Source organism: Acyrthosiphon pisum, chromosome X (genome assembly GCF_005508785.2).
Source record: "Acyrthosiphon pisum isolate AL4f chromosome X, pea_aphid_22Mar2018_4r6ur, whole genome shotgun sequence".
NCBI lineage: Eukaryota > Metazoa > Arthropoda > Insecta > Hemiptera > Aphididae > Acyrthosiphon > Acyrthosiphon pisum.
In genome coordinates this window covers 54,080,720-54,100,921 of record NC_042493.1, presented here as the reverse complement: position 1 = coordinate 54,100,921, position 20,202 = coordinate 54,080,720, and the positions used below count along the sequence as shown (strand labels likewise).

Genomic DNA, 20,202 nt, shown 5'->3' with positions numbered 1-20,202 from the left:
ATTTCGATTTTATTTAATTATCAGAAATATAACGTTATATTCTAATGTAAATTCTAAATATAGTAATAACTAATAAGTATTTTCAAATTGAGCAGTTTTTGTACAACACTAAATTATTTCTAAAACCTGTATAGTTAATAGGAGCGTATATAACACATTAGTCACATTAGTCCACGCTAAAATAGATATCATAGGAAACGTTCTGCGAAGGTACTTATTTAGAGGAATCAAATTAAATATTAACTTTTCTCGTGATTTACCGTGCGATTGGACATGTTAAATGTCAAAAAAATTGAAAACTGAATTGTGGCCAGTTAAAATTAAATATATAAACATATAAGACTGATTGGTAAACATAATAATACCCACATTATACATATATTTTTTTTTTGGCAATAGGTAGGTACTTGATAATTCGAAACTGTAACTCGTTATTTTATAGAAATTACTTCAAAAGTAATTTCCATTACATTTTCGTTACTAGGATATAATTCTAATAAAATTACGTAACGCGTTACAAGCAAAGTAACGCCGTTACAGTAACGCGTTACTTCCGTTACGTTACTACCCAACACTGATATTTTATCAACTACATATTAGGTACCTATACGAAGTATTAATTTTTTTAATTAAGTAATATCTTTATCAATATTTACTAATAAAAACTATTAAGCGTTTAGAGGCGAAAGATTTTGAATTTTGATCGCTTCGGTCGGTGTTTTACGCATGTGTCATTTACACTATTTTACGTGTTTGCGTGAGTGTGCATTAAAATACATTGACTTGGGCGGCGGCGACTAACGCCTCTCTTGAATCTCGTGCCCCTAGCGGTGGCGGCGCAGAGCACAGTATTAAAAACGACAACAGCTAATGGACTTATAACGATGTTACAGCGATGTGCAGCCGTTCCCACGTTTCGTACGAGTTCTGTACAAAAGAACAATTAATACTCCTAATGTTGCTTACCTATCTATAATTTATATAAAGCAACCAGTATAATATATATGTGTATTGTATATATTAAATAAAAGTAAACGAATAAAATTCAAAATAGTATCAACATAAAGAAACAAATATTTATTTTGTGAGATAATGATTGAGGGAGTGCCACGCCAACTGATAAAAATATGCGCTCTACAAACTGTCATCGGAATAAGGCTCTACACATAATGGGTATGCTATGCCACAATTTTGTGACTCATTTATCGATGATAAAATAAAGGGGGAGGGGGAAATTCATGTTCACCTAACATTATTAGTCACAAAACGGCGGCTTAGCGTTCCTAGTATATAGTGCTCTTGTACTGTTAGTAGATTTAGTACAGCCGTCAAGTACATTCGCGCCGCGTCCGTTCAGTTATATTTTGAATTCCGACGTTTTTTACCGCGATTCTTTGTTTGCATTGGTACTTAAAATCGTTGTCGTCAACCACCGAGTGCTGTAGTAATACGATTGCTGTTTGTGACTTCTGACTGCACCGAGTATGTTCTAAATTATAAATTATAATCATAGATATTAAATAATAATATACATTATATCCCGAGGGAAGTTAGGGAACTATAGACACTATTATATATAGAACCTTAGGGAAATGACCAGCCGCCATCAATCATCATACAATAGTACAGTAATCAATCGATAATTCGAAAAACTCCATAAATCAAACTAAACGCTAAGTCCCCTGACAAAACCTCTATAATTAGAAGAAAATATATACATGTATATCCGGTCCTCTCGATAATTCAAAATGTCTGTTGGAGGCACACACTACAATTCGAATTTTTTCCATGAACCTCTATAATTCGAATTTCCTTAAACGCGATTATATTATGCAAGTTCATATGTATGCAATGGCGTCATTTGAGTGGGGAGCAAGGTGGGCATTTGCCCCTGTCTGATTTTAAAAGCGGCCCGATGGGCCGGTTCCCAGTTATTGCCTTTTACCATTATTATATTTTATAAGCGCAAAAACATACCTATTTTATAATATTTTCACAAAATATTATATTATATATATTAAGAAATTATTGTCACATTGATACATTTTTACTAATTGATAGTTGGAATATATTTATATTTAGACGTATGCGGAGACGTACCTACACATTGTATGTTTGGGTATGTATTAATGTATGTTTGTTTGTGTTGTATGGACAACAATAGTAATAATTAGTATCATAATCTACTATTTAGTATAGTTTAATTTCTAAAATCTTAAATTAATACAAATTCTAAAAACTACAACCGATTGGCACTCTTATTAATAATTATCATTGATCACGGACTTCAGTTGACTTGCGACAGTCGTGTATGATTCAACTATTCTGTGTGTTGTGTTAATTTAGCTGAAATTTATTTTTTTCGTGACGCGTGTTTACATTAATCTTTTAATTTGTGCAAAATATGACTTAAAAAAATAAATAGGTAGTGTGGCTAAAAATTTAAAATTATCGCAAACTGCTCAAGAATCGAAAATAATTTCTGGTATGTTTAATAAACAGACAAAACTTGAGCGGCTGAGCCAGAAAGCAAGCAATAAATATATTATTATTTACGATAATATTAATTTGTAAATATATCGTATACCTATATAAGAGTAATAGAGTATAGGCTTAGCCTATAAGTGATGATTTAGGTAAAATTGATTTATAGATTATGCAGTTGATATATATTTTCAAAAAAAAAAAAAAAAAAGATATCCTATAATAAACTACTAATATTATTGTTCATCAATATAAATATTGCCATATAATAGTTTGTGGACTTTTAACTGATATAGGTATACAATTGTTTTTCTAAAATATCTGCTACCTTTTATTTAAAAATGATGTTCCCTAGTTAATAAAAAGGGTACCATAAAAAAATGTAAGCAGTTAATATGTGGTTGCGATCGAGGCGAACAGTTTTTTTTACCAATTTGGGCCGGTCAAAACCTTTGCCCCCCTCTATTGAAAACTGAAATGACGCCACTGTATGTATGTACATATTATAAAGATTAGGTATGTATAATCTATTTGACGTAAGTACTCGTAATGAAAATAATAACGACAGTGGTTAAATATTATCGTATAGTTTATAATAAAGATATCGTACCTTACCTACCTAATCTAAACTTTAATCGTATTATTTTAACAAAATAAACCTCTGTAATGGGTAAACCGTTGTTGAAATCGAATAAAATGTAGTCTGTCGCAATATGTTCATACTCTGAGATGTATAACGTTATAATGGACTTGCTCTGACGTGCTATGTTCTCGTATAATACGAAAAACGCGCCGTTTTGAATGCCGCTTCCCCCTCCCCCTAAGTGTAAAATATTAAACATTTGTAAGATTAATATTAAACGATTATATTATTTAGTTTATAATTTAAAATTTTTCCGGGATAAACGATCGTACTATCACGTTTAGTTTGGTACCAAAATGATTATCTTGATGTGAATTATATATATTATTTGTATATCTGTTCAAAGTTACTCTTAAAAAATGATGCCTGATTTCCGGAATTTAAATCAATTATTTCTATTTATATTAGATTATGAATTAAAATCACTACCTTAGTTAAATTAATAATTTATACATCATGATAAAAAAACCTCTGTCTCCTCCCCAATATACCGGGTTGAAAGCTTATAACTCAAATCACTTACGGACAATATGTTGATTATTTTTATTTATAAATTATCCATAACCTCTACTTTCAGAATTTGCCCGTATTAAAATAATCATTCCCCTTTTTAATAGTTTACTTTAGGAACCTATTTCATAGGACTTTATAGTTTATAGTTATTAATTTAATATCAATGACTGTTAACTTCGTGTAAAAAATCGCCAAGTAAAAAAAAATTCACAAGTTGTGATATCAAAAAGGGGCTTATAGTTATTTTATAGTTATTTTATAAATTCATTAGTAGGTATAAAAGTATTTATAATTGTTTGTAATTGATGGAGTGTTTATGCATGGCTCTAGATGGATAGGTATCAGTGGTGGATCCAGGGCTTAATTTTGGGAGGGGCATGGGGGGGGGGCAAAAGTACAAAAAGTTGCAAAATTGGCTACAAAATTGACTAAACACAGTGTAAAACAAAGGAAAACTACGGTGTTGGGGGGGGGCAAATGCTCCCTTTGCCCCCCCTGGATCCGCCACTGATAGGTATACAACTAATTCAATGTCTCCAAGTCGACACCAATATCCATATTGTATATTTTAATAGTATTACCATAGGTATACCTTTTTAAATACATCATACTAAGAGCTAAGATAAATTAAATTTTTTAAGCCCACTTCAAAACAAACAATTATAAATACTTCTTTTATAGGTACTAATGAATTTATAAAATGCTACTAAGTTGTGTATGGGCTCGGGAGCGGCGTTTCTATCAATCTTTATTATTATTTATTAATTACGCTTAATGGCTAACGATGCCCACCTTGTTCACGTAGTTTTTTATATATTAATAAATATTATTATGCTATACGTACATACATGTATTACAATCAATAAACAAATATTTTTTTAATTACAGTAGGTATATCTGGTACTTTCGTGATGTCGCCCCCCGAAAAGAAGCTCAAGATGTCCGAAGGTCCACAAGAACTTTGGGCATTGAACGTATGCGTGGCTTGCAAAAATCCTTTGAACTCTACTTCGAAGATATTGGAATGTCTTCATGGAATGTGCCAAGGATGTTTTATATTGAATTCTAAAGTACCAGGTGAGGTGCTCTTAATATTCTGCATATCTAAATAATATCGTTTTAATCATCAAAGACGAGATACTATTTGTCAAATATGATTATAATATGTGTAAAATTTGGTCAACAATATTACTATGTAATTACAATAATTTTAATTCATGCAACATCAATTTTCATGCTGACGAAGCGGAATAAAGAGTGAAAAACAATGATTGAAAAAACTTAGGCATGATTATTTTTTATATGCATTTAAAATGAAATGTTGACAAAATTTATCAAAATCCCAAAAATGTGCAAATTATTTTTTAATTAAGAATTCATAAAAAAATTAATTTTAATAACAAACATTTGAAAATTTAATAAAAGATTTCTCATAAGTTTTCTTTCTTCAAACAAAAAAAAAGTTTACCGAAAATTAACGCTAAAGCTATGAAATATTTTCGACTACTGTACATTTTTTTAAAAATTATTAAGTTAAATTATATTTTATAAAAGTATGCTAGGCTGATCACCATCTCTGAAAAAATTATTAATTTTGGTTTTTGGTGTAATTCTAAAACGATTTACCGTACATAAATTATATTTTTACAAAATATTTATATTAGCATTTGATATACTCGATAAAATGTTCAAAATATTTTGACTCGTTTTGAGCTGTCTACGGACATTTTAAATTAAAAATTTTTCTTTTCTAAATAAAAAAATGTTTACAGAGGAAATTTAATACTAGGCTTCTAATATATTGTTACAATGGCAGTTGAAAAATATTAAAAATACATAGGAGCATTTTTTTTTTTATAAGCATTTAAAGTTTGAATTTTGACAACATTTAAAAATGATTTTGTAGTTCAAAATTTATATAATGTTCAATTTTTATAGCTAATGATTGAACATTTAAAATAAGGTTCCAAATAAATAAGTCAACAAATTACTTTATTCACAATAATATCATCAAATATACTTAGTAATATCATAGGCTAACTTACTGTCTTCGCTCAGAATCATTTTCGTAAACAATGGTATTATATTATCTAATTCAAATTTAACACCATCCTTTAAAGCAGAGGTCTTCAACCTTTTTATGAAGCGGGCCAAATATTATTTTCTAAAAATCTTGCGGTCTGCATTCGTAGTAAAAACATGTAAGTATTTTATAGAAAATTTCAGTTTCATTATTACAATTTTTATTTTAAATTTTAAAACAGTAAAGTTTACAGTAACCCACAGAGCGATATACACTTGTCCACCTTTTTTAGTTTTTTTTTAAAATAAATATCATTACATTTTTATTCTTTGGGTGAAAAATGCTTAAACATTTAATACAATGCTTGTTACAGTATAAACTTAAAAATATTTAAAATACATTTTTTTTTATAATATTTTATAATTCAAATTTTGACATAATTTATCAAATTGAAATGTACAAATTATTTTATTGATAAAAATGTATAAAATGTTCGAATTTCATAGCGAAAGATTGAAAATTTAAAACTAGGCTGCACGTAACCTTAAAATCTAAAAAATATACATAAACAGAGTTTTTTTATATAGTTATTAAAATTTGGACGAAATTACATATTTAATAGCCAGGAATAATAATTTTTAGTTTATTTTTTCGTTATCACATAATATTTATTCAACTTACCGGCTATCGTATATAAATAATTACTATTGTTAGGTATTACGTATTATTATTAAGGAATAACAATATAAATAAAATATAAAATATCCTAGACTGACAAACCGTTACTGCTCGGAATCGTTTTTCGTATACAATGATATTATATTATCATTGAATTCAAATTTAATACCATCCATTACAGTGACCTACTTGTAATCTACTGTACAGCAGAGTGATAGCAAAATACCCGTTTTTTTTTTTATTTACTTCAATACACAACTATTATAGAACATATCCATTACAATGACTACTTGACATTCAACATCCACCTTTTTGTTAGATTGAGTGTAATATTTGTTTATACTTTAATAATTAATATCAATTATTCTTTATAATTATAGTATTCTATATTTAATGTATCTATATAGTATTCGTGCCTATGTATTTTCAATATTTTTCAACTGATATTCTATCAATATATTAGGAACCTTACATTTTCAGACTTTTTGACCACCAAATAAAATTTAATTGACAATTATAATGACTGACAAAATTTGAAAAAAATTCACCTGCAAAATTCCAATTTCAATTTGCAAATTCTAAAAACCAATTTGCAATTATTTACAATTAATTTTCTAAATATTGGCGTTGGTTTGGAACGGATCGGACAAAGTGGGGGGCTGACCAAATTTGCAAAAAAATTCGCCAAAATTCCAATTTTGATTTGCAAATTTTAATAATCAATTTGCAATTATTTGCGATTAATTTGCTAAATATTGGCGTTGGTTTGGATCGGATCGGACAAAGTGGGGGGCTGCATGAAGTTAGCCCCCCCAAATAATTTTTTTAGTTTGCGAACACTAAATTTGCAAATTCTAAAAACCGATTTGCAGTTATTTGCAATAAATTTGCTAAATATTAGCGCTGGTTTGAAATGAATCTCCGCCAAAGTGGGGGGACTAACTTCATGGTCATCTGCACTTGCAGGGTGAAGCCTGGATATTCAGCTAGTTCTATATATATATATACACCTACACCTACTTATTATCGATAATAAAATGTTATAAAATAATAGTTATTAAGCATATAATTCTATATAAAACTTATTTATGTTTATAGATTAATTTTTCGTAATTAAATTAAATTAAATAATTTAGAATTAAATAATTTAATTTGCATGTAAAATATTAAATACATAATTTTGGGGGAATGAGGAATGGATTCATTTCAAATACGAACTTTTTTTTTTTACAATTAATAATTATTATTTGTTGAATGAATTAGGATACCAAAGACTGAATAAATAATATAATTACGTAATTATGTTTATGAATATAAAGCTATAACACATATTTAGAATATGTATGAGGTATATTGTAATACTTCAATGCAATTATAATTGTATACGTGTAAAAAAAAAAGTATTGTAATACCTACTTCTAATTGATTTACTTTATAACGCTGCTACATAATAATTATGTGTTTATCCTAATGTTTTTTATTTTTTATGTAGGTCATTGTGTATGTAAATGTGAAAAGGAAACTGGACTTTCAACCGGAATCATAAATTATTCTATTGCTTGTGAAAAGTTTGATGAAGTAATCACAAGTTTTATAATATTATATATCAGCTTTTATCGTATACTCAGTGTACGGGTGCAATTTAATTGAAAACTATGGTTTGTAGTAGAGAGGGTAGCTTATTTTACCTATACTTAAGTAGGTAACACACATTGTTTACTACGTTCGATAGTTAATTATTTATTGAAATCTCTTCAGTATCTTTCGGCAAGGCACCCATATAGCATTAAGCCACAGCCCTCTCCCACTCATAAATTGCGCTTGTATAAAATAGTTTCTAAATAATTATTTTCATTTTCATTTTTATTTGTATATTGTTTTTAGAGTACTTTAAGAAATAATTATATGGACCAGAGGTACCAAAAAAAAAAGTACGAGAAATACAGTACGAAAGCCCCGTGTCCAAATTGCGTTGATGTAAGTACATGTACCTATATATATGAATTAGGAATAAATTAAAATATATCTTTGTTTTTATTAAAATACTAATCAACTACTATTATCTTTGACGCAAATTTCTAAATCAAAATATGTAACAGTTTTTTCATTTTATAAAAATGCATTAATTGTATTAAGAACTGATTCAATTTTCAAAAATGTTACAGTAAAAAATATCTATTATAATCTAATTAAAAATATATTAAAAATATTTCACAATAAATGTATTTCTGTATACAAAATTGTGTATATAAGTATATTTTAAAACCGAATACTATAATGAATCTTAACATTGTCACATAATTCAGTTTTGTAATTTACATTACAGAAATACATTGAGGTATATTGTATTAAATGCAAAAAATTTCACTGTGCACTATGCCAATTAATGAATCACGGAAGCCATATATTTAAAAGTATAGACGCAGTTATGGAGGAGATCCGGTCAAATTTATGTAATAATAAATCTGACTTATGGTATGGTTAAAATGTTTATAATTTTATTACATTTAATTTTTTTTATTGATTCTAAAAAAACTCTATTGTTTGAATTTCTTAAGAATAATATATATTTTTTTAAACAGTGGAAAATCCAATTTTTTGAATAAAGCAAAATCATATTTACTGAAAGATACATTAAAAATAGACACGCAGAAGGTTGTAATAAAAAAGATAATACATGAACAATTTGAGGAGTAAGTATTACTTAATTCGGTAAAATTTAAACATGCTACAATTTATATATTGTTTAAGTATAACATTTCCAATTTGACATATGCGCATCTACATTTAGATTAAACATCTACGTCATATAGGTACTCGAGTAGACATGCCATAGGTACATCACATACCTCATCTATTTTATCACAAAATATTATTGAAACAACTTCTACCTGTTTCAGCTCTAAGCAATTTTGAATTTTAATGACATCATATGTTTTGCGCAAATTAAGATTTATATTCTGCACTTAATAAGGCTAACTTACCAATACGTGATGGCTAAAATCACTCATTTTCATAAAATTCTTTGAATTGAATTGAATGTTTTATACCTAACATTGACTTGTATTAACATTAGGTACACGCAGTAGGTACCTATATCAAGACAAACGTTATATTATATATTCATTACAAGCACGAAAGCATATATCGTGTACAAAATACATGAGTTTGTTGTACAATAACATATTATATAATACTAGCTGAATATGTGCACTTCGTTGCCCGTTGAATGTACCAACTCTATATGACTCAAACTTTGTTCAATTCGTTATTTAATATTCAGTGTATGGTGTTTAAAATTAATCTTAACTTTTCCGTTGCCCGGAATATAAATTCTGATTCGCAGCAGTATATTATCAGGTAGGCAATCTACCTGCGGTAGATTGCGGACCCCTAGTTTGTACGTAAGTGTATGATTTAACTCTAAAGTACCAAAGTTATATCATGTTTGTCGTATTCTACCTATGGTGGATTAATATAATCAATTAATACAAAATCCTAACCTAACCTGTTGCGTCACTGTTGTATTTTTGACATCCAGATTTCCTACTTTTCCGGTGGATTTTCCTAAAATTCTGTTTCATAATAACCTTCTCCGTGATATACTCTTTCGTTTAAAAAAATCAAGAATATTTGAGAAGTAGTTCCAGAGTTGACCCTGTACAAAGATTTTCATTTCACATTTATATATTAGGAAGATATATATAATACTAGCTGAACCCATGCACTTCGTTGCCCATTAAGTGTACCAAGTATATGTGACTCAAACTTGGTTCAATTCGTTATTTAATATTTGGAGTATGGTTTCAAAATTAATCTTAACTTTTCCGTTGCTCAAAAATAAAAATTCTGGTTTGCAGCAGTACATTATCAGGTAGGCACTCTACCTGCGGTAAATCACGGACCCCTCATTGATGAACTGTTATACATTTTTGTCTTCATTTATATATATAGATAAATATCACCATGTCGCCAGGTGTGCACTTAAAAGGTCATAACTCCGGAACCACTTATCGCACAGCGTAAAAACTTCACAGAAACTTCACAGAAACCATCTACATATCAATCTTTATATGCCCTGAAATTTTTATCGAAATCGGTTTGGTGAATCTTAAGTTATAAAATGTATTCAAAATGTACACTCATTTTTATATATATAGATTATAGATTAATATTAATAATAAATTATTAATAATTAATAACTTTTTATTATAATACAACTATAATATGATGTATCTTGACTCGACTTTCGTATCATGAGTGTTTAACTTATAAATAACAACATAATATCATATGCTTTACAGGATTCGTGCTGAATTGTTGAAGAGCGAAAAAAAAATGGAAAATGATCTAGACACGTATTATAAAATACAATTTGAGGAGTCAACTAAAACTTGTTTGGCAATAAACGGATTAAAAGAAAAATATGATTTTTATCTGAATTTTTCTGAGTCCGTCTTAAAGAAACAGAACAACGCAGATCTAGATATCACACAGTACGTCACATATATTGTCATTTAAATATTATATAATAATATATTAGGTAGTAATCTTGGTACATAAGTTAAAGGAATTCAATCACGCCAATGGTTTCTACAAAAATAGACCCATCTTATGAAAATTGTTCAGACTGTACTAGTTACCGGATAAAAATTCTAAAAACATATTTAGATTCAACATGAGGTTAACTAAAAATTACTTTTTCACTTTATTGTAATTTATCGCTTAAACACTTTAAAATTAAATTTTAAAATATCGATAATTTTGATTTAAACTAATTAATTAACACATGTAACATATTGTAAGAAAGTAAATTTCAGATAAGCTTCTTGACTATGATTAAAAAATGTTATTGGATTATTAGGTTAGTTATATAGGTACAATTGGCCATTATGATATTATTATACCTAATATTATCAACCATTATTGATATTTTTAGACAAATAAAAAAACAAAATAATTAATAGTTTTGTAGTTTGATCACTTACTGTAAACATGCACGCATGGAATTAGAAATTACCTATTTAAAATTTACTTCCTTAAAAAAAGGTGGGTATCGAATAAGACGGACAAATAAGAGGAAGTTGTAAATTTGGATTTGTAAAAATTAAAATATCCACGTTTGTTATAACTTATGAACAAACTTCCAACACCAATCAGAAGTAATTTATTACAATTTTTCATTGAATCATCACATTTATTGGTATCACAAAAATGGAAAATAATTTTGCGTGCGATGAAGTAGCTTATTTAGTTCTTTTTCAACACCATATGAATAATTGTATTTAATATAACATAATATTTACCTACCTGTTTAAAATATTACCTAGCCGATTCGTTCGTAATAATCGCACAATAACAAGGATTTTTCGAATTTGAACTTTTTTTTTGGTTACATTAGGTTTTTAGGTATGTAAAATCATATGGTAATAAAAAAATAAAATGCACTACCTAGGCTGCAACATTTTCTACGTGTAATATGTTACGATTTGATGAGTAGTATACATATGTTGTATGTTCACAGTCTATTCGTTTTTTTTCATCTGCATGGTAATGACACCATGCATGTTCAAGGGGGAATGTCCCGTACACCGATTAATGACACCGATTTTACCGGAACATATCACGAGGATATTACACAATCGTTGTCCACCTATTTGTGGCTCACAGAAAAATATTTACCCTATTGCATTTCACAGCGAAATGTCAGAATTTTTGTCAACGAATTCGTCGCTTACACACATAGATATTCTGCAATACGCTTATTAATTAATAAACAATAAGCAGTTACCAGTGGCGTAATTAGGAATTTGATTTTGGGGGGGGGGGGGGGGATATACGTTTTTAGCAAACATTATTGGTCATTACCAATACTTTGATCAAAATGTTAGCTGTAAAAAAAAAGTTTTGGGGGGGATCTATCCCCCTAATCTCCCCTAATTACGCCCCGGGGAATTACACCTGAAAGCAATATTCTGATGCTTCAATTTCCAGTTCAACATCCACCGTGGCAGAATCGTTCTGTTTCATTTTATATAACCTATATAATAGTATTGGAGTGTTCGATAACAAAATAGGACTTAATATCGGGTTCCAAATATTATTTACATAGTGGGTACGGTTCTTGAAACGACGTATACATAATATCATTTAATAAGGTCAAATAATTGTTTACAAAATCTAAATTCGATTTACTTTACGGATAAGTCATAGAGTTTGAAATACTTAAACGTTTGTTAAATTTCAATGATCAAATAATAAATATACTATAATCTTTTACTAACGTTTTACTTCCTTTTTATAATCCAATTATGATAAATCGTGGTGTTAGACGAAAAATAATTCGTAAATAATAATATGGTTGTATTCGCAATTAAACTTAAAGACTCGTACAATACAATGTCTAAAATATAAATTTAATATTGAGATCCGTGACGTTTAATATGGGAAACGACTGTTAATGCCTCGTTGAAGTCATCAATAGAATTATTGTTTTTATCTGATAATTGAATAATTATTGAATTAATATCGACTTTGACTGACCTGTAATATATAAAGTTTTACGGACTATGGAGATTGAATAACCTTTGTTCCCGATCTCCCATTCGGGAAAAACTCATAAATCGAATGACTTTGACGATGGTTGCTGAATGACCAATATTATGTGCTATATTACGCGTTACTTTTATAGAACTAACTGTGTTTAAATGCGTAGCTTTTTCCAACCGACGGGTTTCATCACTTTCATACAATATTGGTCCATATGTTTGTTTTTCAAACCCAGAAACAGTGGACAATAACTGTGTTATCTCCCCGCGATTTGTAGGTAATATGGTAATCCTTTTAGGGCATTCGAGCATAGATATGGCGTAATTACCGCGGTGAAAAACTGTAAATATACAAATTATGTATACTATTTTGGTGATTTTAATATAAATATTACATTAATTATTTAACAGGAAAATAAATGGTATTCACATTATTTCGTAATTAATTATTATAAGCAATAATATTATACAGACGAGTGGTCAAATATAAATTATTTTGTGTATGATTGTATTTAATTATATTTAAAATGTTACATTTTAATTTTTCGAAAGTAATCGATACCTACCTAGCAGTATATTAGCACTTTTACCTAGACAATTTGTCAGCTATACGTTCTCTTGGCTCATAATAATAATTTACGTATTTTACGGGCTTATAATACACAAACAATTTATTACAGTTTGGCCAACAAACAACTGGAGAATTTGAGAAAAGATTTTACAGATGACATAATTAAATTGAGTTCAACTAATCAAAATATTGATTTGAAAGTCAAGTTAGACGATACACTGCACGAGTTAAACCAATGTGAGTATACCTAATAATATATTATATTAATTATATCCGTTTGTCAAAAACGAATGGACTTATGCTGTCAGTGTGAATCAGTTGATAATGCATAGTTTATAATATTATATGTTTTTTAGCCATTACAAAACTTATAATTCATGATCCACGCAAATATGAAGAAGAAATTAGCAAGACCACGAGTGTCATTACATCGTTACCGGGATACCTCGACTGCACTATGGTAAGCTTTAAAACTGTACAAATACAAAATACTACAAATTATCGTATCGAACTTGACACTTCCGTGGTTCCACTAAATCGTATGGATGTAAATAATTAAACGTTCAGCAGGACACGTGTTTTTATATATATAAAAATGAATGTATGTCAGTGTGTCTGTGTGTCCATGTTACCATGGTTACCAAGGTAGCCATGGTTACTAAGGTTACCAAGATTTCATGGCTATTAAGGTTACCATGATCCATGGTTACTATGGTTACCAAGGTTACCATGAGTGTTGTTTATAATTATAGGTCTTTAATGGGCAACGAATTGTACAGGATCAGATATAGTACGGGTGTGTCCATCTACCCATGGCAATCAATTATATAATATTTTGAAACTTATGGACCTTTTTGTTTTTAAATAGTTACCGTGGGTTTCAAAGCTATAATAATAATAATTATTGGTTGCCAATGGTTTAAAATGTTTGTTATTTATTATTGTGCCCAACGATTCATATTTATAACCGAATTCAATTGCAACTATTATAAGAATTTCTACTATTATTAGTTAATTTATTATGCCCAACAACAAACGATCGATAAATAGTCCCGCAGTTCTAGCACGCAAGAAGCGGGAAACACGAGCCGCGGAAACAGACGAGCAAAGAGAAGCCAGGTTGATACTTGCTCGATCCAGACGAACCACCGAATTGAACCTTTGTGCACTACACTATGATGCCGATATTAATTACAGCACACACCCAAGCGTGGCCATCGGAATAATGGATCCCTTTCGGAATAATAATCCCTTTTTGATTATGTTAATTAACGTTTAGAGATTAATACATATGGAGTAGGTATTTTTAATGGGCGACGAGGTGCACGGGATCAGCTAGTTTTTAAATAAAAACTATACTAGGTTGGGTATAACAAATTCTGTAATAATATTATACCATCAGGTGCATAATATCTGTTCTCTTTTTGAATAGGTACAATAATATATTCAGATATGATTATGTAAAACAATATTATTTTTATTTATTATAAATTATAATGTCTTAGTACACTGAATGCTATTACAAGTGTTTGTAAAATTTTAATAGTGCTAATAATAATCTTATAATATACCTAAGTAATATTTTGATGATTACGATGAAATTACATTGATAATGAGTAAATTAATTCTTTATTATATTTTACTACAAAAATTAATTTGAATAATTACAATAAAACTCAATAGTCATTGAAGTATATAAGTATATTGTTATAATATAGATGATGGTCAAGGGGGGGGGGCTTAGTCCCTAAAAAATGATTGGATACTATATATCCACTTTTCCCAGTATAATTTATTTAATTAAATAAACTGCCAAGATCTAAAATAATAACTACACATTTTTCTTTTTAGATTTCATTAATAGTTTTACTAATTTGTTTCAAACTTTCAAAGTATATATTATAATTTATAATGCTCAATCATAACTTACCAGTCTAGTTTTATGCCAGGTATATTTGAAAGTGACCTTTTTAAGGACGTATATAGTGTCTTATATTGGAAATAATATTTGTCTAAAATTTAAATAAATCAAATAAATTATTATCTTTGGTTTCTAACCGTCGGCAGAAAAAACATGTTAATTTTTGCAAAATGCGAGCTAAGCCTGTCCAGCGAAAGAATTTGAATTATAAAAAATTTGATTAATTATTGTTAGGCAATAATAATAATGATATATATATTTTTTTTTTATTAATTAACCCGCGGAAACTTAGGCCATTTGGTCAAAAAAATAACCAACACTAAAACCTTCTCTTTAAAACTACCCATTTTCCTAACAATCAAACACATTACACGTATAAATATTAATAGGCAAAATAACAAAACAAATACAAAGATTTACAAACGATAAAAATTTAAAATACTATGTTAAAGATCCGTAAGTAAATTATTAACTTGTGGTATTATTATATTGTTAAAAATAACAATAATAATAATTAATATACTCGAGTGGGCCCTCCAACATAAACATAGACGGGGGCCCCACAGAGAAAATTCCTTTTTCCCCATGGGCCTATCCACCCCTGGGCAGAATAGAACAGAATGAACGAAAATTTCATAATATATATATTCATAACGAAAATGTTTAATATGGTCATTTACGATACTGCTATAAATATGGAATTTATTTCACCCCATATTGTCGTTCACGCGAAATTCAACAATTATAACGTAATCGGTTTTTTTCTCCGTTATCAGATCGAGTCGGTCGAGATAATGACAATATTAAGATGTATTTATGTCCGCACGCAACTGACTGACTGTGCAGTGGCGTAATTACGGGGGGGGGATTTGGGTGTTGTATCCCCCCCATGACCTTTTTTTTAAGACTGGTTAACTACATTTACCTATGTACTTCTTTATCTAATAATATTTTTTTTTTATTATTGATATCAAATGCCTCGGCTAGCTGGCAGCTGTCCCAAAAATGATAAGAGGCATAAGAGTATTATTTTTTCGTGGATCGACGACGCTCGATGATTATCAGATTATTTTATCTATATTAAAGACTATCGTCCCATTGAAGTATTGAACACAAAATAACTTAATAATGATTTGTACACTTAATCGGAATTTTCGTAGTGACTTTCCTAGTTACGTCGTTATTTGGTAATCGAACATCGGTTATAAGTTACAGTTACAATCAGCAATCGGCATTCGACTTTTATAGTTTTATAAATCATAATTTGATATTGTGATATAGGTACTGATATTAAATTAACCATTCGTGTGGAGTTTTGTTATTTAATTTTAATATTTACTATTTATAAATATATTTCACTGAAAGGTGCTTATAATAATTTTTTTTTTTTGGGGGGGGGGGGCAAAATGTTAAAAAATGTCATCCCCCTCACAAAAATGACCAAATTACGCCACTGTGACTGTGTACGATCAAATGTCTATTTTGATTGATATACGGCATCCATATTTTCGTTATGAAATCGTTTTTCGTTGTTGGTAGAGTATAGTGTTATACTCATACGTCATATATGACGTATGTTTGTAGTTTGTGTATACACGGATGATTGATAATAAGAAATTCATTAATAATATCACAATTTTTTTTTTTTGGTCCTGGGGGGTTTGATTCCGAACCACCCCCCCCCCGTATGTACGCCACTGTTTGTGAACATTATCGATATATCGTAAATAATTTTTTTCTCTTCATTAAATTATTTCATTTAATATAGTTGTTTAAAAAACAAAAAACACTATATAAATCATAGCTCCCTAACCAAAAGTCGAATAACGTTGATATCGGTTCCAATCGATACAGCGCAAAGCCCTCTATAAGGCTCGACTACAAAAACGGCTCGACGTGCCGAAAAAAAAGTGTCCGTGCAGAAACACCCCGAAAAACGCAAATTTTGAACTTTCGGGGCCCCGGAAGACGGGGAAAAATGTCTCGTACAGTCTCGACACAAGACGCCGAATTTCATCACCGACCTACATACTATAAGAAAGCTTGAGTTTCAGAAACGTGGGACGATACCTTGAGTTTTTCCGAAATAACTTTGAGGGGGGGGGGGTCAAAAGTACCCCGACTATGTGGGGGCTTTTCAGAGGGTCTAATGACAAAATTTTTCGTGGTAAAACGGGGTACCCATGTTGAAACTGGACCGAGATATACTTAAATTAAAAAAAGGGGGGGGTAACTTTTGGTATGTGTACACGTGGCCGCCCACAACCCATAGCCGTTTACAAAATATAGCTACGACGTTAGTTTGCGTTCGTACGATCGGCGTTCGTACGGACGCCCGTTCGCTTTTTTTTCCTCACATCCCAGACGATAATAATAATAATAATAATAATCCGCGGCTGCGCACAACGACATGTACGCGTTCGCGTTCGTACGGCCGCCCGTTCGCTTTTTTTCCCTCACTACCCTGCGTAAAGAAGTTTACCTTCAAAAACAAAATAAATAATAATAATAATTTTACAAATATTTCGACTTAAATTTTATTCGGAATATTTACTATCGAGAGTTTTCTTTCCGATTACCTACCTATATGAAATGATATTTTTATTTTTCAGAGAGATAAAGCCACCCCGCCAACTATAGTCGATGACAAAGAAGTAAAGAAAATAACCGAATATAATTGCGCACGACAGAGTTTAAAATCTTTAAATTCAGATACTAATAAAAAGATTCAGGAGATTCAGCAGCTTCACAACCATTATTTGCGAGACCGGCCTGAGAACAGTGAGTACCTATAGACTATAGTTATTTACTGACAGGCTACACTTGGGCGAATTAGAAAAAAAGTCAATGCGTTCGGGAAGTTTAGCATATTGCGTTTGAGTGAATGATTTTTGGAATAAATGCACTTTACCAACCCCCTCAAGATTTTCTATTGTTTTTTTCAAACGACTTTTTTTTATGGTTAAAACGATACTGTACATTTTTTTTTTATCGAAAACTATTATTTTAGAAGTTATATAGCCTTCCAAAGTTTGCAATTTAACGTTTATGTTCTTGCTCACAACTTAACAAGTTGTGGGACATAGTCATTTGTTGGGTGAAAAAAATTTTGGTGAAATCAGAATATGGCGCACAAATTTAGTTTCAAAGTTATAGCTAATCAAAGTTTTCATTTTATATTATTTTAACTCATAAATAATCATTATGCTACATTTTTCATTGACTGAACTGTTGCGAAAAAAGTGATGTCTGCGAAAAAAATCGAAAATATCCCTTGATTTGTTGCGTAAAACCAACTTGGGTAGAGCTCGGGTTTAAACAGTGTTGTTAAAAAGCACATAATCTGTTAGCGTTACCACTTGCTCACTGCGCTGCACTCAGTAAAAAAAATGGAAAATATTCCCCAATTTGTTGTGTAAAACCACTTTGGGTAGGTAAGCCTCGGAATTAAGCAATGTTGTTAATTGTTATAAAGCAATTATCTTCAGATAGATTTTTTGTACATACTGTGTTAGTAGCAGTACGTTGGTGTTGTCAAATTATCTGCAATACGGCCACAGTTAATATTAGGTATACCATTATAATATATTAATATATTATCTTAAAATTGTGATTATATCTAATATATTTTTAAATTTATTAGATGTCTGAAAACTACAAATAATTATTTTTAAAAAGAAAGAAAATACAAAATATTTAATTAACATCTGATACCCGCGTTTTCTGTTTTTGCAATTAAATTTAAAATACCTAATTGTACATTTTAGCAGAGTTGTTACTATCCTAATCTCAGCTATATACATAAAAGGATAACGGTAATCAACCATGTGGGACATTGTGTACAAATCCGATACGTATTATTTCAAGAATATGAAGAATAGACCCGAACTGTAGTTGTTCACCATAAACAACTGGCTGATGATAATTGTGTTGAGAAATTAAAAATTTAATATTCATCTGTTGTGATTTATCGTTAAAGCAATTATAACTACAAATATTATATGAAATATTTATTTAAATTTAAACCGACAAAATGTATTTTACTTTCTAGTTTCTAGTCCTTGGTGTAATAGTATTTTGGGCGTTTAATTTTGGTAAAGTACTAGTTTCAACAGTATTTTGCTTGAAAACTAGACTGGCTAAAGATTATTTGCTATCGAATTTCCATATCAATTTTGCTAAATTACTTACGTGTATACTGGTCTATGATTATTGTTAGTATGTTATAGATCATAGTCATAGAATACGACGGCGGAAAGCTGCAGACAAGACAAAGAAAATGGCGGACCCCAAGAAACATCACCAAAAAGAAGAATGAAAATTTCAAATTATTTAATTATAAATATTTCAAACGTACCCAGTCTGTTTATAATGTCTAATACTACATATTATAATAATTTAAAACCTTGATTTTATAATATAATACTATACTTATACTTAAGTATAAGTTAAATTACCTATATAATCATTATATTGTAATTTGTAGGTATAAGCAATATTTATAGATTATAATGAAATAATTTTATACTGTCTATTTCTATAATACTAGGTATATGAAATTTACTTAAAAATATTGGAATACTACAGAAGGGTTTCAAATGTTTAAAGTAGGGATCCACTTTTCAGTGAAAACTTTATATAACGTAAACATTACATAATTAATAATAATTTTTTTTTAAACCCTCTCTACCACAAAATTCTACAGCAAAAGAATAATCTCCAGGTCCCTTAAGATTTGTTATAGAGAGTTTTCACTGTATTATTATTATCATTATTATTGTTATAGAGGACGCTATAGTGCTACACAGACATTCTATTTTA

At 29.5% G+C, this 20,202-nt stretch overlaps 1 protein-coding gene across 2 annotated transcripts; it reads left to right on the top strand.

Annotated features, from left to right (window-relative positions):
• The first annotated feature begins 1,288 nt into the window (after positions 1-1,288).
• On the top strand, positions 1,289-19,817 carry LOC100571288. Of its 2 annotated transcripts, none has more exons than XM_003241599.4 (11): positions 1,289-1,482; positions 4,529-4,717; positions 7,834-7,919; positions 8,226-8,318; positions 8,668-8,816; positions 8,924-9,034; positions 10,646-10,837; positions 13,570-13,697; positions 13,817-13,920; positions 17,994-18,162; positions 19,611-19,817. In XM_003241599.4, exons 2-11 carry the CDS (start codon positions 4,552-4,554, stop codon positions 19,697-19,699), a joined length of 1,287 nt encoding a protein of 428 aa, XP_003241647.1. In that variant the 5' UTR covers positions 1,289-1,482; positions 4,529-4,551; the 3' UTR covers positions 19,700-19,817. The 2 variants fall into 2 exon arrangements, with proteins under 2 accessions (XP_003241647.1, XP_008178790.1); XM_008180568.3 differs by having other exon boundaries at positions 1,290-1,482; positions 19,601-19,817.
• Positions 19,818-20,202: the final 385 nt, after the last annotated feature.

Bases quoted from the DNA above. Each gene is read 5' to 3' on its own strand.
- LOC100571288 (XM_003241599.4), top strand. From the start codon at position 4,552: ATGTCGCCCCCCGAAAAGAAGCTCAAGATGTCCGAAGGTCCACAAGAA. The intron at 8,319-8,667 runs GTAAGTACATGT...TTTACATTACAG, and splicing joins CGTGTCCAAATTGCGTTGAT to AAATACATTGAGGTATATTG. The intron at 8,817-8,923 runs GTATGGTTAAAA...TTTTTTAAACAG, and splicing joins AATAATAAATCTGACTTATG to TGGAAAATCCAATTTTTTGA.